Source organism: Astatotilapia calliptera, chromosome 18 (assembly GCF_964374335.1).
Source record: "Astatotilapia calliptera chromosome 18, fAstCal68.1, whole genome shotgun sequence".
Classification (NCBI taxonomy): Eukaryota; Metazoa; Chordata; class Actinopteri; order Cichliformes; family Cichlidae; genus Astatotilapia; species Astatotilapia calliptera.
The window spans coordinates 13,521,904-13,544,092 of NC_137439.1; the positions used below are offsets into that span (position 1 = coordinate 13,521,904).

General features: G+C 44.2%; 1 protein-coding gene across 1 annotated transcript in view; it reads left to right on the top strand.

The window, feature by feature from the left end:
• The window catches only part of skila (SKI-like proto-oncogene a), a 31,920-nt gene that overhangs the window by 6,608 nt on the left and 3,123 nt on the right, over positions 1-22,189 (top strand). The window contains exons 3-5 of the mRNA XM_026148880.2: positions 16,453-16,545; positions 17,053-17,141; positions 19,092-19,234. Of these exons, the coding sequence (XP_026004665.2) occupies positions 16,453-16,545; positions 17,053-17,141; positions 19,092-19,234 (325 nt within the window). The remainder of the gene's footprint in view (positions 1-16,452; positions 16,546-17,052; positions 17,142-19,091; positions 19,235-22,189) is intronic.

The following is a 22,189-nucleotide window of genomic DNA, read 5'->3' on the forward strand; positions in this document are numbered from 1 at the left end:
TGTGCCTGGAGGCAGTGCTAGCCTGTCTACTGATCCCTGCTGTGTAAACAGTTTACTAGACACAACCAACGCACACAGCAACAAGCTGAAACCTTATCACCGGAGTCACTTTAGTATTCGACAGACAATGATTTCATTTTGACCTCAGGGTTTGTTACAGACGCTCATTCTTTAGACTGAAAATGGTTCCTCATATTTTTAAAGCCATTTTCAAATGTATTGTGTAAATAAGCTCATGCTACTAAAAAATTTTTTTACACTATAAGCGAGAGAGGAAAGAGCAGAAGCAATCTGATTTGATATTTTGGGCTTGTCTCCTAACGCTAATGAGCAGCCCCAACATGGTGGGTGTAGCAGTTTGCTGCTTTTCCTTTTTTTTTTGCCCCAGCCTTGTTTGTAGCGTTGTGCTGGCCCCGAGTCAGAAGTGTCAGACGGAGAGAACAGCCTTCCTCTGTCTGTCTCCCTGGCCGGGTTGACACAGTGGCTGCGGCACAGACGGCAGACAGCTGCATCTTTCTGGCTTCCTCTATTTGCTATTTGGAAACCAGTGACTTCATTACCGCAGACCGGTGCAGCTGCACTCTCTGGCTGTCTCCTGGGCTGTTTGTCTGTCTGCTTGTCAGTCTTTCTCTTGGGCGGTGTCTAATTGGATTTTGGCGAGCATGCTAATCGTTCGCTGCGCCTGCCTTCTTCATCTACCTCCCCTCGACATTCAAACTGCCTGCCTTCTCTTGGATTCCTGCCCTCAGACCCGCAGTCTGGTCTTCACGCTGCCACCCATTGCTCACCATTACCCCCTTTCTCCCAAATCAGACGTTCTCACATGTATCCGTAAACAGTCAATGCCCCCTCCCTGGCCCCAATTGGCGAACAGTAGCAAAGTAGGCAGCCAAATGACCCGATAAGTCAATCATTACATAAGCAATAAGACCACTTGTGCGCTTCTGCGAGGTGGATGGGGAAGAAAGGCCAGCGCCTATTGATCGGGTCTCCTTGATGGATATGGCGAGTTGCCGGGTGACACGAACACTGAATAGAGTGGGGGTGGGTGGCAGGGGAGGGTGCATCAAGAGGAGAAGGAGGAAGAAGGAAACAAGAAGAGTGAAAGGAGCAGACTTTTTTTTTTTTTTTTTTTACAGAGGGCACAGCCAGTGTTACATAAGTTCCTGTCTGTGTTCAGACATGCGAATCAGTGTCCCAAGTTCACTTCTCTACTGCTTCTGCTGTCGCATGCATTCATTTGAAGCAGCATCGGGCAACACGGTATCTTTGACCGCCTGAGGGCAAGAAACTTGAGCAAATAAGAGAAGTAAAGGCTATGAAAGGATGTGAGGTTAGAGCCAGGACACGTTGCCCTGAATATGGTTTACTCAAAACTGCTCCACTTTTTAGTTATTTATTTATTTGGGGTGGGGGGTTTGGCCTCTGACCTCAAATTTCCTTTCTTCCAACGTGAAATTAACCTCAACCTCAAATGTTGCTTGTAACAGCCCTCTTTATTGGCCAATCACATGCCTGCTAGCTTGTATTTCCCCAGCTAACAAGAAGGACACACATACACATATTTCTGTCTGTTTGTGCATTTTCCTTAGAACAATTGTCCCCTTATACTGAATACACGGCCGCTTTTTGGACGCTGGCCCACACTAACCTACAGTCTATTAGGCCTGTATGTAGTTTGGTGTGGGAGACAGTCTGTGTATAACGAGCCATGCCTTGGCCCATGTTTGCAGCCTGTTGTAAAAGGCCTAAAAGGGGCCTCTCAAGGTAGGAGGGGCTTAGCTGAGGGGCCTCTGGTATGTCATCGTCAGGTCAGTGCCAGTATCATAGCTCTATAACAAAGTTGCAGCTCGCTGGAGGAGTGCCCAAACCATTACTTCCTAGTCTTTGTCTGAAATAGATAAGAATCATCCTTTAAAGCTTTAGGTTTCACATGACCACAGGCCTCTGCCACAGTTCATCAGCCTGTGCCGTTCACCACAGCCCCACATTTAGAAATGTACCATCACTGGGCTGGAACAGCTGCTGCTCTTTATTTTGGATAATAAAGTAAAAATAAGAGGAAACTGTGCTGCTCCGGGCCTGACGTGAGCCTGCCGCAGCAGTGGGCAGCACAGACAGGTCTGTCCAGATACAGCGGAGCCTCTGCCACGTCTGCCAGCACTCACACAGACTAAACACATTTGCCAAGCCCCTCCCCGCTAAACGTCCTGCGGGCTTTTAAAAGAAGCCTCGACGGATGGCCTATTTGCATGTTCACTGCGCTCTTGCTCGCTCCCCCTCAGGGCGCCAGACCAGTTTGCTGCTTCTGAGGAAAACGAGATTGAGAACAAAGTGAGAATAGTGGGGCTACGAGTTCAAACAAGATGCAAGCAGAGAGAGGTTTCTGGATCAAAACACGCCTGACTCGTTTGCTTAGTTGGCTTTAGAAGAAAACAGAATAATGAGGAGTTTTGGTATTAATTAATCGATCAGTTGACGAGAAGATTAACTGTCCACTGTCAGGTCTTCCTGAAAGACAGCCGGACAGGTTGTGCGTGTTGTGAGCTGCTACGCTGGTGGGTATACTGTAAAGGGGCTGTGTGTGTGTTGTGTGCAAGTAGAGAGAATGCGTTTGCATTTGAAAGACTCCTCTGTGCGGCCTCCCGGTGGGAACGGTGATTAATGAAGATATAAATGGAGAACCCCGGAGACGCCGCTTTCCATAGGAGCACCATGTACACATCAGACAGTACACGTAGACGCCCGGCATATGGGCAGTGTTATAGTTTCTCCTACAGCCCCAATCTCCGAGACAAGCAGATAAACAACGGCTATCAAAGGCGTGTCGTTGAATCCCAATGGGCTGCCAACCGCAATCCTGGCCAAAACGCATATCAGTCATGCGTACTGCAGTTCTGTGAAAAGCAGGGGGAAATACTGACTAATAAATCCCCATTTATTTCCCTGATGGGTAACGACTTGTTTTTTCCACACAAGTGTGTTCCTGCCTGTTTGATTTTCTCTCCATTTGCCTCTATCAAACTGAACCTAGTTGCGATGCCTTGTTGTGACCTTAAGCTTGGAGTCTCAAATTGAAGCACAGTGAACCGCTTGCTCTAGAAGTCTTTCAGTCTGTATACCCTGTAGGGCTGCCACGATTAGTCGACTAGTCACGATTACGTCGACTATCAAAATCGTCGACGACTGATTTAATAGTCGACGCGTCGTTTGAAGCTTTGTAAGATCACAAAAGACGCAGGAATAAGTAGCAGGATTTAAGAGTGTAATAACGGACTGAAACAGAAGATGGCAGCACTGCATGTACAAGGATGTCAGCTGCCGTTAAACCCCGAAGAAGTAGCTCTGTCCCAGAATTCATAGCGCAGCCCAGCTCAGTTTCCAACAATGGCGGCAGCTACTTAGTTTTACTATTACTCTTGTTATTCTTTATGGGTCACAAAATAAACATTTAACATATTTTCAGGCGAGAATGTAGCTGTGTAAACCTCAAATATCTGCTCAGTTTATCAGGACACCGCATATTTTCAAAAGCGCTCCGACGTTTTCGGAGACGTCTGTTACCCACTAGCTCGTTAGCGAGCCGGGGGCTAGGTCACTAGAGCCGTGAGAACACCGGACTCCCGGCAAATCGTTTTCAAACCCACCGCCGTCTTTCACTACTCAGGTTAAACATGATATATGAGTCACTTAGATAACTTAAAAATGTTATTGTTTGGCTTTTTTTGTATTTTATTTGTTCCTGAGTAAATCGGTTTGGCTGAGATTAAAGTTATAGTTTTTACACAGCTGAATAAAGTCAAGCAGACAGCTGATTATCAGAAGTGTGAGATGCTCGAGAATATACTCCGGTGTCCTGTTATATTTTAGATAGCAAGGAGTTTATTAAACTTCACTGAAACAATCTGCAAATTTCATTAAAATTTAATAAACTATCATCTTGTCTTTCTTTATTTTTAGTTAGCACATACCTTAAACACTTAAAGCTGTAAGCTAATGATAATTATATAAGAGCAGATGCTGCTGGTGCAATAAGCTGTACGTTTTATGTCCAATGGATGATGATCTGATTAGTCGACTAATCGCAAAAATAATCGGTGACTAGTCGACTATCAAAATAATCGTTTGTGGCAGCCCTAATACCCTGTAAATCCTCCTCTCTCCAGGAGCCTGGGTGATGTTGCTCCGGGCAAATCTGTGAAGTTAACAACTGGGAAATGGACTGCATTAATAAGGATGGGGAAAAGGGACATTTTAAGCTTTGCCCAGTCTCCTCTCTTCCCATTTTCTCTTGATGTGTTTATCTCTCCGCTATTCCCACCTGCAGTGACGACACTCATGGGACTCATCCATCTCTGGGATGTTTCTTAAGCCACTAGATATGCAAACATACAGTCTTCTTTATACCATATCCTCCTGGGGTCCAAACCAGCTCATCTAGATACTGTAAATGGAGGACTCCTGGATCTGGATTTCCCTCTGGATCTCCAACAGCACCACTGCAACTGTTCACAACCTAAACTAAGTAGCAAACAGTCCTTGAGGTTGTTGACCTCCAGATGCAATTAATTACTTAACAGCATCCATAAAAGGTATAGTATGGGTTTTTATTTGAGTATACTTAAGCTATGGGAGCATAATTAAGGGTTGCATGGGTTGGGGCTTTGGAGTGCACTTCAGCATCCTTGCACGCAAGCTAAGAGAAAAGTCTCTCCATCGCCACCGAGCAATAAAGTGGCGTGTCTACAAGGTTTGACACTTATTCTTTGCGTGTCCAGCTCTTCTTTTGGGCTTTCATGTAAAAAACAACAAAAAAAAAACAACAACTTTGTTATTAAAGGAGGCTCAACCTTCATGGAGACTTATTGCCCTTGACTTTATCTTCTGACGAGTTCCTTGTGGTTTACAGTCTGGCTACAGTTTAGCCAATTCCTGTGACAAGTGCACTTTGTTATGCCAGAAATTTTCTCTGTCATCACTATCAAAATGTGCTGGCTGAAACGCATCCTGATTCCAGATGAGTCCGAAAGCAGAGCAGTTCTTCGTAAGAGTGACTCACGCTGAGTGAAGATTTCTAGCCTTCACAGTGTACCGATGGCAAATCTTTTGGCAAGGTCGCCTTTTTCTGTCAGCTGCTCTGGCAGACATCCAATCTGCCTCATTTTCTATTCTGTAAAGCAGCAGAGGAGCGAAGGCTGACTCTGAAATTTCAAACCCCAAAACTCTCAAAGTTTGTGCCATCGGAGCTGGATGACAGAAGCCTCGACACAGGCTTTGAATGTGTTTGCGTGATATCTTTTATTAGAGCGATGAAAGCACAGGCTAGTGTTTGGATGACACAGTGCGGAGTCTGTGATTTAAAGGAAGTCAAAGGGTCATACTCAGTCAGAGAAGCAGCCAGACTCTCACACACAAACCCAACCAGAAACCAGCCACTTCCTCCCCCTCACCACGCCAACCCTATCCTGCAGCGTGAGTCACGGCGCTCCATCCGTGCTGCGGTCTGCTCTCCACTCATCAGCGTCACTGTGGAGCCAGGACAAAGATTTATCACCGCCCTGGTCTCTCACTCAGTCTGTTTGATCTGCACCCAGGTGTGTTCACTTAGAGCTCTGACTCAACCGTAATGAGATTTGCCAATCCCAACTGTGCTTTTCTTGGACTGCTGTCAGACCTTGCATCAGACATTGAATGTGTCTTGTGTGTTAATGAAGGAAGTCTGGCGATCGAGTTCACCTATCATAGGCTCTGGTACATGAAGCTTGGTGCAGACAGGGTGGAAATTAACAGCAGCCTTTGGCCAAATGTCGGGAGGATTTCTATGTGCAGGTTTCATCTTTTCAGTGAACCACGTTCAGTAAGAACATTTAAATTTTGCAAAGGTCTTCGGAAGGTTATTTTGAAAGCCAGAGCTTGTGAGGAAAAATGGAGGAAGAGTGACGGGAGCTGATGGATTTGCATTATGGGAGCTGTGTTTGTATGAAGGGGAGAGGGAGAGATGGAGAGGGTGTCGAGCCTGAGGGGCCCAAACAGCAAAGCCAAGCTGCCCATGCAGAGAGGGAGCAGTGGAGGCTTCAAACAAGCTCCTGCATGTAATATGGATGAGACCGGAGCTCCCTGCAGAACAGTCAGAGGACCTAGGGCCAGTTTGGATTTAACTGTCTGCTTTTCCATGTGTCTGTGATAGATTTTACCCTGCGGGTCGTTTTGGCCAGGTGGAGCTTTCTGTTTGTAGCGACTGGGATAGCCTCCTTACTCCATGTCTCTCCACCCCCCTATCCTTCCCTCCTCCTTCCCACCCGCCTTCCTCTGGCCTTGTTGCAGACAACGATGGCCAGCCAAGCACTGACATTTACTGCAGTATTCCATGTTACAACTGAGCAAGAAGTAAACAAACCGCAGATCGATACGTACGCATACGAGGTTTTAGTCAGGGGCGACTCCTGCAGTAAAACCTTTAAACCTCTCATTTAAACACCTACTTCACTGTGAGGCACTTGCCTTTGCTTCCCTCTTAAAAGGGCAAGTGTATTTGTTTCTATTTTTCACCAGACTTTTCTTCAAATGACAATTTGGGATAAATTAATGCAGGATTGTTTCCTATTTAGCTACCGAACGGCTGTTCGAAGCAGTCTTCAGCATGCATTAGGAGGCCTTTCAGTGGGTGCTGTGTAATTCATTGCAAAGAAACAGGGTCGGGCAGTGTCTCCATTTTGTTTTTTTGTCTCTCTCTGTCTCTCTCTCTCTGTAGTGATAGCAGTGCAATGCTGGCTTACTGACAGCCTCTCTCAGCTTTCAGTCTGCTTAGCAACGCTCGTCCTCTCTGCAGCTCTCTCACTCCCCTCTATCTCCAAGCACTCCCGAGTTGTTTCATCCAATATGAATAGTAAGCCAAGTTCCCTTATATAGAAAACCAGGCAGCTGATTTGTGTTTTTTGATGGCAACAGCAGAGTGTGTGCATCTTTGTCCCTAATTGCAGATTTGAACTAGTAACCTACCTCTGCACAGCATCCTATGGTGGCACGTTTCTCTAGAGTTTCTCTTTTGGTTTTTAAAGATGTTAAATCTCTGTCACACACACACACACACAGGCCCAAGTAAAGCTCACGTGATGAGTACAGTCATCCACAGAGACGACAAGGGCCCACTGGCCTCATTCTCAGTCGCTGCGTCCTCCTGGGAGAACGAAGTGTGTCTGCTCGAGTCTGCGTGCACATCGGTGCGCGACAGTTTGCTCGCAGAAACGACGTCATCCTCCTACCCTTTGCTGTTTGAAGGAGCCGCTGTTTGATCAGATGTCTGCTCACTCGCGTGCGCATATGTCTGCGGCTCCTGGCTTGGTTGACTCACTTAGGTGAGCCCCCAACAGCTTTCATAATTAACGTACTGGGGTGGGGGTGGGTGTGGGCCCTGGAGAGGAAACGTGTCGCACTGAGCTGCTGTGCTAGTGATGGTGAGCTCACGTGTGTTCAGTTTGCCCTCTGTGTTTGAGTCGGGTGAAGATTAGAAAAATAAAAAAATCACACCCTCATTTCCAGGATGAATGTTACTAGACACGTTCACTACAGGCCTATAATGCATCACGTTAATCTAATGACTTACCTTGAGTAGATGGGAGTCAGAACCATCACACTCGCATAATATTGCTCTGAACGTGACATGAACCTGGTTGGAGTTTTGTTTTTAATGTTTTTCTGTCTCTCTGCAGCATGGAGAGCAACTAAATTACATTTCAGATATCATAGATCTTCCTCCGAATGCTACAGCCAGTCTCTCTTTTACAAGGCTGAATCATATTTCCTTTCTAAAACAGCTGTGTGATTATGGCTAAAATTGTATTATTTAGCAACACACACTGTCTGTTCATCACTATTAATCACTGCAGTGCAGGCTGATGATTTCAAGTGACATAATGCAGTTGTACTTCTTGCCACTGATGCAATGTCTGTGGATAACAACCACACAATGCCTTTGAGTGTGTTTCATCATTTCTTCTGGGGATGCTAAGATTATATATGGCATACCGTGCCAGATTTCAAAGGGATTTCTTATATGTACTGCACCTTTTTCAAAGGTGAGAATTTGAAACCCAGCAAACATTTTTGTAGGTGTTTGACCTACGAGCCGTTTCCTTTTTTTTTTTTTTTTTTCATATATATACTGTTAAAAGTACTAGATGCTCAATAAACATGACTAAATGTTCAATTTATGAACTTTGTGCATGTAATCCCTGTGAGCCAAATGCTCAGCCTTTAAACTTTAAACTGCTTTAAATGCTCAACTGCTCAAACCTTCTGTTTGCTGGGAGCAGCCAATCAGAAGAAAGCTGGTTTAAAGCTAGCGAAAAAGGAGCTAAAAAAATAGACACTTGAACTGATGTGTTTTACCAACACGCAGTATAAGACTGACTCATTCAAAGCTACTCTAGTGGAGTCCAAGAATAAGACTAGAGCTGAAAATGAGCAAAATAGAGCTGTCCTTTTTGCCCAAAACGTTGAGATATCACTTGTAAAAGGAAAGGTAGATATCTACAGGTTTATCTGTTTCTCAGGGTATTTTTTGATTATGGATTGGTCGATTAAACTATTTCAGGTCGTTTGGGGCTATACAATTACAGAAAAATCCAGTTTTCTGTCAGCTATCACCCTCCCATTTTGACCCAGGAAAACTGGTTTTATCCACAGAGTCAGTGGCAAATTAATCATTTTCACCAGAAGTATATTTTTCACCCTCTACAATAATATATACAGTGTCATAGGGGCTGTATGTATGTGAGGTGTGGGGGTGGGGATTACCTTAGTCTGTGCAGCCTACATAGTGTATTCCAGTCAGACAATTTGTCCATTCATGAGGTAACATCATTACAACCCTCCACATACACTGCTTTGAACACACACTGGAAGCTGCCGCCTGGGAGTTGACGGTGAAACATGAGAAACGGAGAAAGGGGGGGAGGGAGATGAATAGAAAAATTGATCGAGAGAGCTTCAAGAGGCGCCTTTTTGAGAAAAATTGTAACATGTTTGTTTTTTTGTTTTTTTTTTTTATGTGAAGAATCCCAGAGAAATAGTGTTGCCGCTCTCCAAATTAAACCCCCGTCTGCCGTAAAGCTACAGTCGGTGGACAGTAGATTGTGCGTTTATTAGTGGGGAGAGATGGCTTTTATAACTCGCTTCATTTTCTGCCATAGACTGCCCATTAACCGTTTCTCCACTGGGTCCCATTTGTTCTCGCAATCAAGGCTGCAGTGTGTGGATTGTAAAATGGCTGACTGGAACTGTAGCTGTTAGAGGAAGGAGTTCAGCATGTTGTCAGGGAGAGGAAAAGCTGTGTGTGTGTGTGTGTGTGTGTGTGTGTGTGTGTGTGTGTGTGTGTGTTTGACGTGCATGTGATGACTGTCTAGACAGAGTGCCTTTGTGGCGCAAAAATGTACTCAAGGCCCGAAGCCAAACACAAGTTGGGAATGAACCTGTGTGTGTGTGTGTGTGTGTGTGTGTCTGTCGAGCATGACTGGTCTGGCTTATCAGTGTGCTTGTCTGGCTTTAGTCTTACTCTTTGTGTTTGGAAAGGGGGAGGAACAGGTGTGTGCGTGTCTGGGGGAAGGCACAGACAGACAAGCAGTCACATGCTGTCGTTCTTTCTCCTCATTTGTCTCGGCTGCCCCCCTTTTTTTATTTCCTGTTTCCTTCTGTCACCTGTTTGTCTCAGCGTCCACCTGTCAGACCTGTCCTCATGCGTGCCCTGCTCTGTTTTCTTTCCCGCTTATCTGCCGTTGCAGTGCCAAAGTGAATGAAAAATTTAGTTGAGCAATCTCCCGAGTATCTCAAGTTAAAATGTAACTGATATTTGTCAGGAACCAAACAGCCAGACCTCGAAGTGATCTCATTTCACTATGGTGAGTTAATCACAGAGCCTCTACTAAAAGTGTATTCCTTTAATTGCCCCACTTTGCTGCCCGGTTCCCCTGTGGGCTGTTATTGATTTGGCTGCTGAAACAAAGTGTGGCTCCCAGTCCGTGGATAAATGGCTTACTGGATTAAGACCTCCATATAAAACCCTCCAGCGTCTGTGTCTATGTATGGGGGCCAGGTGGGACCACCAGAGCACCCAGTAAAACCCAAATCAAACCCAGAAGACCAGCGTACAGTTGTCTGATCTTAATTGCAGGCAAAAGGATAAGCGGCTAAACCACAGCGGAGGTCGACGGATATAAAAAATTGTGATTTGAGTGGGAGCCGCACAGAGAAAGTGGTGTTGTTGCAACCACAGATTATTTCTATATTTTCCCAAATGCACAGTATGTTGTTTGATCTATTAAAAACTATGGATGCACAGTTATCAGCCAGAACCCCGTGGCCGATGGTTATCTCTCGTACAGCTGAACGATTTTAATATATGTCAGTTATTTGTTGTAAAGAACACATCTTTGTTTCCTTGGAACACAACAGGGAAATGAAGTGAATAAAAACACTCGACACTACTTTAAACATTGTGCCTACCTACTTAAAGGATCAAAAACAGTGGAAAAGTCTGAGCCGTTTGGTGATTTTTGAGTTTACAGAGATAAATAAATGTGCCTTGTTTTTGCAGTTCAGCCAGGAAGTGTATATAAAACGATGTATCTCTTGCTCGATCTTTGACACAGTTGACGACTACAGCAGTACAGGATGTGGTCTAGAAACAGACAGGGTGTGACTGTCTCTCCGAGTGTGTCTGCGTACGTGTGTGTTCCTAGTCCTCTCTGACTGCCTAAAGAAACACGCACACACACAATTTTCACTTCCTCCTCTGAGAGGAAAAAGGAGAATAAGCTGCATCATTTTGTCGTCGTCCTCCTCCTGCTGCTGCTATCCGTTCAGCATCTCCATTCCTCTCCTGAATGCCAGGCACATGAATGATTGGAGGATGGGGACGCACTTACGTTCATGTCCCCTGAAATGGGTTGTGGTGTTCGTTGGGGTTTTCTTTCAGTTTTCATACCCAGCAACTGATGTCACGGTTTCAGCAGATGTGAAGAGAGTGGTTCCCAGCTGTGCGTGTGTGTGAGGGCACAGAAGGGTTTTTAAAAACACGCAAACACACTGCTGCTGTGGGATGAAAGGTCAGATCAAGGCTTGCCCACTCTTTATTATGGCCTAGATAAGATCAGGCGTGTCAAGACTTGCTGTTGTGTTTGTATGAGCTTTTTATATCCTGGGCAGGCTTTTAAAGTTTTAACACATCTGTAGTGTTTTCTCTGAACAAAGAGCAAAATATTTATAATGAAGGCAAAGAAGGGATTCAGTAATAAAATTGCAGCTAATGTTTATTTGCAATACAAGTAATTGTTCTTTCCTAGAAAATGGTGAGAAATATTACTCAAAATGATGTAATGCATCTTTTTTGTTTTTAAAGCTTTTCAGTAATACAGAAAGGGACAGTTTACTTTAACCTCCTAGGACCTGGCGTCCACATATGTGGACATCACATTTATTATTATTGTATTTAGACCAAAATACTCAATTTTGCTCTACAAGGGCCTGATATCCACTTACGAGGACATTATACTGCTACTGTTCTATCGAAATTTTAAATAAATATCCTCATATGTGGCTCTCATTTTTCTTAGAAACAAAAATTAGGTAAAACCAAAAAATCAGGTAATTCTTTGTCTTTACATTCATCAGGTCACAAAATATCAAAGAGAAATTAAAAATGCATGTCGTGGAAGAGTTCAGGTCTTAGGAGGTTAAAGGTGAAACGTTACGCTTTTCTTATTTTCTTCTCTGTATATGCTGTTACAATGCTGGATACCCATATTAAACATGGTCAGACTTTGAAATAATGAGGTCAGCGTATGTGCACATAATCCCTACGAGCCTAAAGCTCAGGCTTCAGACTGCTCTAAACACTCGGTTTCAGGTAGGATTTTCTACTTTTGGCTCTGTATATTGTCAAACAGTGGGTATATTTTATTCTGTTGTCGTCACGCATTCACATGGCTTTTGCTGTGAGCACACAAGCCCAAATAAACCTTCTGTTTGCGATGAGCAGCCAGTCAGGAGGAGTTAATACAGCTTATTTCAGTGAGAGGCTCGTGATAAGATAAACAGAGATTATTTTGATCTGCGAGTTTTGCAGACCTACTCCAGTAGAGTTTACGGAGCTGGAAATGAGCTGTAACTTCTTTTTACATAAGTTCCTGAAATGGTTTTCTGTCAGCTTATCGTGCAAGTTTGAGCTGAAGTAACCTGTGACTTTCCTGAGATTTGTTAACTAACAGAGACCGCAAGTGCCAGTTTGCTCCATCTTATGTGTATGTGTTTGTTAGAGGGGTAAGCCTGGTGTGTGTTTTATTATGCATGTATGGGGACCGGATGTGTATTTATAGCAAAGAGTAACTGCACACGTGTGTTTATGTGCACTGAGACAGCAGTCATTTAGTGGGTCCACGTGACAGGAGTGGAGTGGCGCTTGACCTCGGGCTTGTTTGCTGTGTGTGTGTGTGTGTGTGTGTGTGTGTGTGTGTGTCAGTCTGCGTTGGTTCATATGTGGTTCATATAAATTACACCAAGAGTAGGAAAAAGAGACTCTGCTTGTTGTCTTGTCAGGATGAGCTGAAGGAGACTCACTTAAATGAAGTGCAGTCTTCAGGTATGAAGAAATTCACTGTCAACTTTTGTAGGTTGACAGCCTTCACCCCAGTCAGGCAGCAGCTCGTTGGCAACGTGGCGAGGTATGCAATCTACTTCATCTTGGTTCTAGCAAAAATGAACAAAAACCTCAACCAGCTGCAAAAATGCGCAGTTAGAGCATCTTTTCTTTTTTCCCTGCTCACAGGAGAATGCCATGCTCCCATTGAAATGCTCCTTTGCTGTGTGGGCTATCGCTTAAATACATTTGCTCTGCCAGACTGTGCATGCTAATGTACAGTCATGGGTGCCTGCGTAGTAAAGTGCCGCTTGTTACTGTTTGATTTACTGGCACTTTACAAAGACACACAGACACACATTAGAAAAACCACTTTCTACTCCATTAAAGCGTCTGCTGCAGAAATGTCACGTATGCTGAAAAAATGGGTCACTGTGAGTTCACATGGCTGCGGCTACATCCAGCTACACAGTGGTGGGACAAGCCAGCGTGAAGCTGCAGCAGCAGGCAGACTGCTGGTGATTAGGATCAACAGAGCAGAGTTCAGCCGAGTGAGTGTGTGGAATGCTAATCCACATTGTCATAAGGCGAGCTTCAGCCTGACAAAGGGTTGGAGACATAAGGGGGTTAGTTGTGTGTTTGTGTGTTGCAGAGGCACCCCAGATAAGAGAGGTACTTCGTTATTGCAGATTAGGACCCAGTAGCAGTTTGGTGTGTTTTTAATAAAGCAAGGTGGGGGTGGGAAGGTGAGGAAAATGGTAGTAGTGCCGAAATGTGCAAACGTTTGCACTGGCACATATTCATTAAGGAAGAGAGAGTGCAGAGCAGCAGGAATAATGAGCAGGGGTGTGTGCGTGCGTGTGTGCGTGAGTGGGTGGTGGGCGTTAAGCCGTCAGCTGTCAGGTATGCAGGAGTCACTGGGAGCGACAGGCAGCCATTAGTGTAGCGCACACACGTGCATGTTTGTTTGGTCTGTGTGTGGGTACAGAACATACAGAAGTAATGGCCCACCTGCAGCCTTGTTCTTTTACTGTGTTTTCTGGGTGTTTCTCACATTTATACTAAAACCCAGACCCTGGGAGTTTCCTTTTGAAGGGTGACTATGCCTGTAACCACCATTAGTCACACAGACTGTATATCAGTGATTGCCAAAGTGTGGCCTGCGGCCTCTCTGTGGGCACTAAAAGTACTGCAGGTAGACCTAGCGATTTGTATTAAATTTTTGAATTCACACCTTCTAAACTTTTGTGACTCCATCAAATGAAAGATTGAATCAAATTATAATCCTTTTGGTGTAATTCTTATGAGCTTTTATAGGATAACATTTATTGGGATACTTTTTCGACTGCGGTTTAATAAGTAGTTTAAAATTAGAAAACAAAGCAAAACTAATGAAGCAAAGCCATGGGTTTAAATTTTATTATTTATTTATTTATTTCCTGGTGATTTTCCTTTGGTGGAATTTCCAGACTTCTTTAGTTGGCGTCAGATATGAGGGGAAAACCCTGGACCTTAATCTGTTCTTTGTCCTTAACCATAAAACCTACAGTCTTGACCCTCAAACAGCCCCAAAATGAGCGTTGGCCAAAATGTCCTTGTTTACCAGTAATGTCCTCGCTCTCAAGGTCTAATTGGTCCTTGCAAACACAGACACACACACATGCACACACAGACAAAGGAGGGTGCAGACCTAGCCTTTAATGAGCTGTCAGTCGTCTTAGCAGCCAAACATCTGTCGTTGTAGAGATCAAGCAGATGAAAGACCTCTGTATGACCTGACGTTACTATCAGTTTGGCCCACGCGCTCCCTCTGTATGTGTTTGACACACACACACACACACACACACACACACACACACACACACACACCATTCTTTACATTGGACAGACCCAGCTCACCGCCACACCACTGCAGTGGTTACATCGTGGTTTCTGTCAGTCCTCCTTCTCTCTGTCTCTTCCCTGTCACCCCTCTCTCTTTCTGAGCTGTTCACTCTGTCCCTTCCCCCTCCTCCACTCAGTGCTGCAGTGCTGGAAGGGGAAACGGGAAAAAACCAAAAACACACTAACCATAAACATTCACAAATGATCGAGGTCCCGTCTGTATACACACAGACTAACAACCACACCTGGCTCACACATACGGCTCCAGCCTTTTAACCTTTGCATGAACATGCTCATTCATGCATGGCCTTGTAAATAAGGGACTATCCCCCCTACATACAGTTCAGAAAAACTCTCATGCAAATCACTACTACTAGTTTTGTTTTTTTGTTTTCTTTTGCTGATGAATATAGAAGTTGTGATTTGAGGTGGAGGTACAGAGCATAAAGTCACAGGTCACATTCACTTGCCGTGAATTAATTGCTGTTAAAAATAGATGTTGGTATCGACTGTTATGTGCAAGTAAGATGGCATTTAGAGGTATCCGTGTGTCACATCAATTCTTCGAGGGCCACATGAATTCTTTTAAGAAAGACGCTGTGGCTTCTCTAGGTAGCGAAACAGAAGGTGAATAGATAAATAAAAATGATCATGTGTGCTTCGTGGAATATGTAACAGGTGAATAATTGTGTTTTTTGTAAATAATACATGCTTAAGCTGCTGAATGAGGCTGCTGCTGGACCGGTATAAATGATAAGCGGCTAATACGTGGCTGTCACAGTTATTTGCTGGCATTGTTCTGAGGCTGTTTAGCGCTGGTAATGACACAAGCTCTTAGCCGGTACAGCACAGAGGAAAATCCTTTAGTCCAGCTGATGAAAAGCTGCCTGTTTATTATTCACTGAGAGCTTGTGTGTCTGCGTTTTGTGGATAAACGTTTTATAGCGGGCTTTAAACGGGTACTAAGTCAATTATTGATGCTTTCACACTTTTCTCTTCCCCTTCTTCTTTCGTCTCCTTCCTCTTCTTACCATCTCTCTTCTCTCTGCATCTCCCTTCTCAATCTGCTGTGTGCCGGTCGCTGTGGGCTCCCTAACGGCTCGCATTGCGATGCTGTGCATTGTTGTTCCTCTGCTGTCTCTGTTACCTGTCAGTTAGGTAGACCATGTTTGTGAAATGCACGGAGCATGTGTGTCAGGCCTGCCTGTCACAGATAAGCATCAGCTACATCAGCTTGTGGCCTCTCGCCGAGCGTGGCCTGGATATAAAAAAAAAAACCTCAACCCAAAACGAAACGGTGAGATAGACAAAACTAGAGGCAGCAGGCAGTTCTTACTCAACATCCTCTGAGGGTATGACGCTGACACAGGAAACACAAACGTACATTTTCCTGTACAGCGCGTGTTTTGATTCCAGCTGCGTTGCATGTATGCCGATGTCTGACACGCTCAGAAGCGTGTAGCAACAGGCCGCGTCGACTCACAGCTAGGCTTTTTTTCCTGTTTTAGTCATAGGCCTTCCACTACGGGCTCATTCGGCTGCGACACCAGGTTTATCCATTTCCTCGCTGCCTTCGTTTTCCTCACAGCTGCATTATGGCCAGCTCAGGCTAGTTCACTTACTTCTGCACACATTTGTATCCATCCTTTACATCTTGAGTGTCATTTGTCTCCATTTCCTATCGTTTAAGTGCCGTTTGTCTCCATCTTTCCCCCTCTGCGTCTGCGTGCCTGGTGTAATTTCTCTCCTCTCTGCATGCTTCCTCGCATTCTCACACCTCCTGACGGAAATGCTCATTTTGAGTCGTTCAGACTATTCCAACAAATGTGGAGCACTACATCTGTGTCTTCCTCTCGCTCTCTGCTGTATTTAACCTTGGGGTGTCTTTGCTCGTCTATTTAACCACCATCTCTCTTTCTCTCTCCTTCTGTTTTCAGAAGGTGGTGGAGGAGGAGAGCCAGGTGAGGAAACCCTCGTTAGATATCTGCTCCACCGGCGACAAGTTGGCTGATGCTGACCCAGCGAGAAAGGTCAGTTATCATTTCCCTCCCTGTGACACCTTCCCCCATTCCTTTCCTCCCCCTTCCTCCACGCTCAGGTACCCCCCCCCCCCCCCCCCCCCCCACTGATAGACACACCCCCTGCTCACTCATTCATAGCGGCATGCTTCTCCTCTGTTGTACCAAGCTGCTCTGCTCCTCGCCCCCTCCCCCGCTAACGTGCCCAGTGTCTCAACTGATGCCTGATGGATGATCCCCCTTTCACATGTATGCATGCATATTAACTATATTATGGCTCCAAGAGCGCCACGTGCAGCACATTTCTTTCTCCTTCCGCTGTCTTTCTCCACGTATTTGTGTGTGTGTGTGTGTGTGTGTGTGCACGTTCATGCATCTGATTGCTTTTGTAATAATTTATCTAATGCGCTGTGAAGGCTGTTCACCAATCAATATATGAGGATGGAAGATGTGCAGTTTTGTTTTTGTTTGTTTTTTTGTTTTGTGCCACATTTATCTATTTGTTTGCGTTTCCAACAGGGAAAAGCATCTCCACCGACTCTTGTGTTCAACCGGCTTTTCTCAGAAATTAAGGAGGAGCCAGGACACCCCACCCTGGTCCATCCCAGGTACTACACCTTATTAACCCTAAGTCAGTTATTCCAGTAAAAGCTTTGAGGCTTGTAACTATCATATTTCTGATCTCCACTGCACCAAAGAGATCAAATTTCTCCAACAAAGATATAAAGCGGAGTCGAAAAGCAGAGAGCGTGTGGTATTCTGGTTTAATAAATGATGATTATCACAATATTTTCCTGTTAATAAACAGCATTAATTAACCATCTCAAACTTAGTGCCACTTTTATTTGGTGGTTTTAGAGATGTAGCAAGATGAAGAAGATTCTTCCCTTGATTATTTGTTTCATCTTTGAAAATTTAATAGCCTACAGCAGGCTGCCTTTAAAACTGTGTGCTGCATAAATAAACATATTCTGTGTGTTTTCATATAAAAAAAAAAGAAAAGCAGGAAATCAACATGTGTGAAGAGTTTTCTGGTTATTAGAAAAATTTTTGGACTTTGTTCAAAAATCTGAAATGTCTGAAATTATGAATATTAACTTGCATAATCAATGAATGAAGCAGTTGTTGCCCCTCACATTGTTTTATTTTTCCAGTGTAGAGAACTCTATTAAATCTTGCTGAAGGAGACGAGTGGTATTCACTTTAAAGATGGTTTTAGTTGGTTGTGCTAGACAAAATTAAAAGCTGCAGTTATTTAAGGACTTATCGATACCTGAATCTGTGCCAGATGGCCTGGTGTTATCTGTAAAAACACGGAGAAGAGATAAGACTCTCCTTGCCAGATATTATAGGTGTATGTTTTTAAGTTTTGTGTTGGCTTCAGTTTCTTCCTCTTCTTTTAATTTCTTGTGACTGCACTCCCTCGTCTCCTCCTCCTCCTCTCCCTCACTCGCTCCTTCCTCATTTCGTTTCCAAGCCCTCTGCATCTCCCACCGTCTCTCCATCCCCAGGGGACACCAGCTCTTGTTTAGATGTGGCTCACAGTAATCTGACCCAGATTAAAGCCATAGCTACATGTGACTGCCTGTGACTTACTGACTGCGTGGAGGCCTGCAGACTCCAGGCCAGACAAATTGGAGGGATTATAGCTCTGGTCACCTGTCAGCATCACACGATTGCTACACGTACAAACCAGTCAAGACCAGTTTGCAGTGTGTCTTTTGCATCCCAGAGTTGGTAATAATGCAGCGCCCTAACAGTTGGATGTCGTGCCAGACATCCGCAGCACTTAAAGTCGAATCTGGATCGCCGCAAACATCCATTAGTGCTACACTTGTCACATACAAGCCAGGCTTACATTATTCAGTTGCTTCTGAGCCGTTTCATGTAGAGGAGTGGTTTTCATTCAGGCGAGCAGACAGACCAAGCGTTGTGTGTCTGCTCTGGAAGAAAACGAAGCACAGAGTCCCACTGAGCTGCCATTCTTACCCTAGTTCACTGTTCCAGCCTCAGCCCTGTCTGGAGGGGGCTGCTGATGGGGGAGGGGTTCAAAGCTCCTCTCTTCTCCTCCTTTCTTTTTCTCCCTCTCTTTAACTTCCCTTCACACCATCATGAAACAGTGTTGGTTTAGTGGCCTGGGAGTATCTCACAGCACAATCTCTCTTTCTCCCAGTTGCATCCACTACTTGAACATTTGTGATATGCAAAAGATGTGTTTAGGCTGAGATCCTGTAAACATGTGGCAGAGATTTTTTTTTTCCTGCAGCCTTCCCAGCGTCCATTTACTTTGGGCTAGAGCAAACGCCACATTAGTTAAAGTAGCTGCCGAGTCAATAATTTGTTGGTACGATCATCGCTTCAAACACAAGATTATGTAAAAGGTGGCGCTAGTTCCTGTATGCCTAGAATAAAAGGGCAAAGAACAGATGCTTAATTCAGTCCTTACATATTTAGAAACCAGACAAATGTTGGTGTTAATGAAGAAAATTGTGAATTGATTCAAAATTAGATGATGTTTATTTGAGTGCTTAAATGCCTTCTCTTTTTGTTTCTTCCAGTTACTACATGTACACATATGATAAGATGGTGGCTCCCAATGTGTCACTGCGAAGGGAGGCAGAGATGAGCCCCGAGATGCTGAGCGCACTGCTCAAACACCACTACAGTCGCAGAGTGCTGGGCCACGACGAGCCGCCAATGGGTCAGTAATAATACACCCAGCAGAGCTGAATTATTAACCAGCAAAGACGCGTGTAAAGCTTTTTAATGGCTCAACATACATGCTATAACCACTTAAACACACAATCTGGTCTTCAAATTAGGATTAGAAATAAATCAGTGACCATGTTATTGTTGCCTTCTGCCTGAGGGATTTGATGTTGGATAAGCAGAGCAGGAACATGTTTGTTGTCGTGTAAACGAGAAGAAAAATCTGATCAGAGATGATGTGACTTCCTCCGACACAAAGCTGCCAAGATAATCTGACTTCATCATGCTTTTTGGAAACCATACAAATCAGCCAAATAGAACAACAAATAAGATCATACCCTGTCTTACTTGACCTTCTTGTGAAATTAAAAGCAACAGCTGACGCTCTGTAATTATGTTCAAGTGAAAAGCTGAAAATGGCAGAGCCGATAATGGGCCAAAAGGCAGGAAATTGCTTCCAGTTTATCCATTTAATAACAGGCCTTAGATCTCCAGCAGTTAATAAGAGCTGCACATCTGCAGAGACACTGAGTCTAGCTGCAGAACCCAGCGTGAGTGGGCAGGTAGAGGAAGAGTTTCTGTACACAGATTGTCTTTCTTTAATTAACGGTGTCAGACATGAAGATGGAAAGTTACTTGGAGTTTGACTAATTAAAAAGCATAAAACTGACTGGAGACACACACACATTCAGACTGTTTTAACAGTGCATATTTTTTGGCTATAACAAGACAAAAAAAACATTTACATGGAGTGTGATCTCTGACAAAGTTGTGTTCCACTATTTTCTAGCTGAAAATTGTCAAACTAGAGCTCGTATAAACGCTTTCCACAAACACTCAGTACGAACGATATTTGGTTATTCCAGTAGTTTCCAAACATTTTTGTGTCATCAAAATTGCCCTAAAACTGAGCCATATTCACAGCTGTGCAGTGTCATGTGACAAATTGGCAGTTCAGCTTTTATTTAGAGATGCATCTGTGGTATCTCAGGGGACACCTCGGTGTTGGCGGGGTGGAAACGGCCATGACCTCCTCGTGTGTGTTTTCATGTGTATGCGTTCATGTTTTTCCTGCATTAATGAGATGTGTGTGTACTGTATATTTTTATATAATCTACGTCTATACAGAGAGAGAGAGAGAGAGAGGATGAATCACAGGAATGCTCTCTGTATGCCATTATTTCACCACGTCTGACTGCCAAGCTGTCGCCCTCCCTCTCTTTCATTCCTCTCAGGCATTTTCCTCTTTTCTTCTCCGACCAGTCCGTCTCTCCTCCCTCTTTCTCTTCCCATCAGCTGTCGCCACATCCTCCTCTCTGAGCGGGTTCTCCGTTTGCTCCTGCACTTCCTTCTTCTGCCTCTTTCATCTCAAGCCTTCTACCCCTTCATCATTTTCTTTTTTTAAACATTTTCTCCCCTCATTTAATGCCTTCCTCCCCCTGTTATATCTGTGCTGTTCACTCTTCCTTTTGTGGTTGTCTCTCTCTCTCCTCTGTTTATTTCCTTTTGATCTACCACCAAATGACTCACGCCTGTTATTTGTGCACTTCAGAGCATGGATCTGGGTGTGTGTGCAGGCACACACATGCACTAGCCAGTTTGAGTCAGTAAATGATTGTCCTCTCCGGGTCCAACATGCTGTGTACAGAGCATCCCGTTTCCTGTCACGCACATGCTGCATGATCATTACCCTCTGTTCTCCTGATGTCTTTGTCACCATTCACCATTTCGCCTTCTTCATCATTATCTTCTTCTTGTTCCCCACCTGCTTCTTCATCATCATTTTTGTCTGTCTGCGAGCTTATGGTTCAAATACACTGCCATACCTAACCTACATTTGTGCACTTGTGTTTTTGTGTGTCACTGTGCCAGTTGGATCTTGTATCTTGTATTTTGTGAGTGAAGCTAAGCCCAGCAGAGCAGCACACTAGGGCACTTTCCGCAAGTGTTGTTGGGCAAAGAAAACAACTCTATCTGTAGTCTGTGCCTTTGTGTTAAGTCTCCTCGTGGCTTATGGGATTGTAAGATTACTGCAGAGAGGCTGCTTTTTTAAAAATTCCACCTTAAAAACACTGTTTTGTTTTGCGAGAACTCCACAAATGAACAACCTTGACCTCAGTGGATAAATGAAGTGCAAACGAATTTGGAAGTACAGCAAGTCTTTGTTTCTATCACCAAGCCTGAGGGAGATTCAAAAAAATGAATTTCTAACTCCACAGAATCAAAAATGTAAGAGAATCGTTAAGCACCGGTGCTGTGGAAATTCTGAAACTCACACATCACATTTGAAAACACATTAAGCATCACTGTTGAGCTTTATAGCTTCTTGGTGCTTTTTGTTTTTTAATTCATTTTGATGACTTTACACTTGATAGCATATTTTCCTCCAAGTTCTATTTCTTATTAGCCTACATAGTGGCTAAAGAGACATTGGGCACTAAACATCCAGAGATGCCCAACACCTGATTCTTTTTTTTCTACATCTCTCCAGCTCTCACATACATATCAATTTTAGTCATTATGAAACAAGTTATATTTCAAATTACATTGTCACGTCACAGTTGTCTCACAGGAAGCTGTCAGAGAGGTGCTTAAATAATTCTAACTTTTTTATTAGCCAGTCACCCACATTAAAACCAGGTCAGCTGGAACTGAACTAGAGATGAAACTAGTCTTCTCCTTCTCATTTAAGCGATTGGAATCAAATTAAATTACGATACTGCCAGAGATTACCACCCTACCCACTGTTTCCCATGATGCTCCTCCTCCCAGGCCGCAGCGGGGGAACAAGCCAGGGTTTGAACAGTGGAGGAGCCCACGCAGAGCAGCGCGGCTCCCACACATGGCCCTTTATTCCTCTCTATTCTGCGTGCGTCTGAGGGCAAACACACAGAAAATTTGTGGGCGAGTGTTTGGTTCGTCAGCTGTTGCCGAGCCATACTTGTGC